Source organism: Poecilia latipinna, unplaced genomic scaffold (genome assembly GCF_001443285.1).
Source record: "Poecilia latipinna isolate Pla-1442-1.1 unplaced genomic scaffold, P_latipinna-1.0 Scaffold1397, whole genome shotgun sequence".
NCBI lineage: Eukaryota > Metazoa > Chordata > Actinopteri > Cyprinodontiformes > Poeciliidae > Poecilia > Poecilia latipinna.
This window is the reverse complement of record NW_015114013.1, coordinates 166,243-166,988: the sequence shown is the minus strand read 5'-3', so window position 1 is coordinate 166,988 and position 746 is coordinate 166,243. Positions and strand designations below refer to the sequence as shown.

The window sequence follows — 746 nt, the reverse complement described above, 5'->3', positions numbered from 1 at the left end:
GAGGAACGTCGTCTTCCTCACAGAGGAACGTCGTCTTCCTCACAGAGGAACGTCGTCTTCCTCACAGAGGAACGTCGTCTTCCTCACAGAGGAACACTCTTTTCTGTTTCCAGTTTCAGATCAGAACCTGGTAATCTGACCCACAACCCTGCGGTTCTGAAACCTGGTTTCACTTCATGACTCTCATCTGTCAGAGCTCTGCTGACCAGAGAGTCACTTCATTCAGGATCAGGAGAATCTACAACAGCTCTGTTCAGTCCGCTTCAACTCGACTCCAGTCCTTCTGCCTAGTCAAAGTCTGGTCCAGTTGGTGAAGTGTGAACGCTAAAGAACCTGTTGTGTTTACAGTGTTTCTTCCTTCTGCTCTGCTCAGCCTGACTTTATGACCAGCTAGAATCTGTGATCAACATGGCAGCAACAGAAAATTAAGTTCCCCCAGGTTCTCCAGGTTCCCCAGGTTCTCCAGGTTCCCCAGGTTCTCCAGGTTCCCCAGGTTACCTGGTACGGTACGATGCTCTCGTGGGCCGTCCCCCAGCGCTTGGCCTCCTTCCCTGCGTTCAGGTAGTTGGCAGCGATGTGGCTGAGGCAGGACACCTGGACAGGGACGGAGACGTTAACCCTGAACCGGTTCTGATTTTCAGGCCGGTTCTGACCCAGCAGACCAGCATGCTCATCTGGAGTCCAAGTGCTACAGTTCATGGTCTCCTCTTAGTTTTGATACGATTTGTTGATGGGAGCGTTGCTGT

At 51.9% G+C, this 746-nt stretch overlaps 1 protein-coding gene across 2 annotated transcripts in view; it reads right to left on the bottom strand.

Annotated features, from left to right (window-relative positions):
- Positions 1–746, bottom strand: part of sugct (succinyl-CoA:glutarate-CoA transferase) — a 16,015-nt gene that overhangs the window by 7,422 nt on the left and 7,847 nt on the right. Inside the window, exon 9 of one of the 2 annotated variants that reach the window (XM_015056660.1) lies at positions 499–594. The exons of the other annotated variant lie outside the window; for it this stretch is intronic. Coding sequence (XP_014912146.1) covers positions 499–594 — 96 coding nt within the window. The remainder of the gene's footprint in view (positions 1–498; positions 595–746) is intronic. 2 annotated transcript variants of the gene reach the window in all.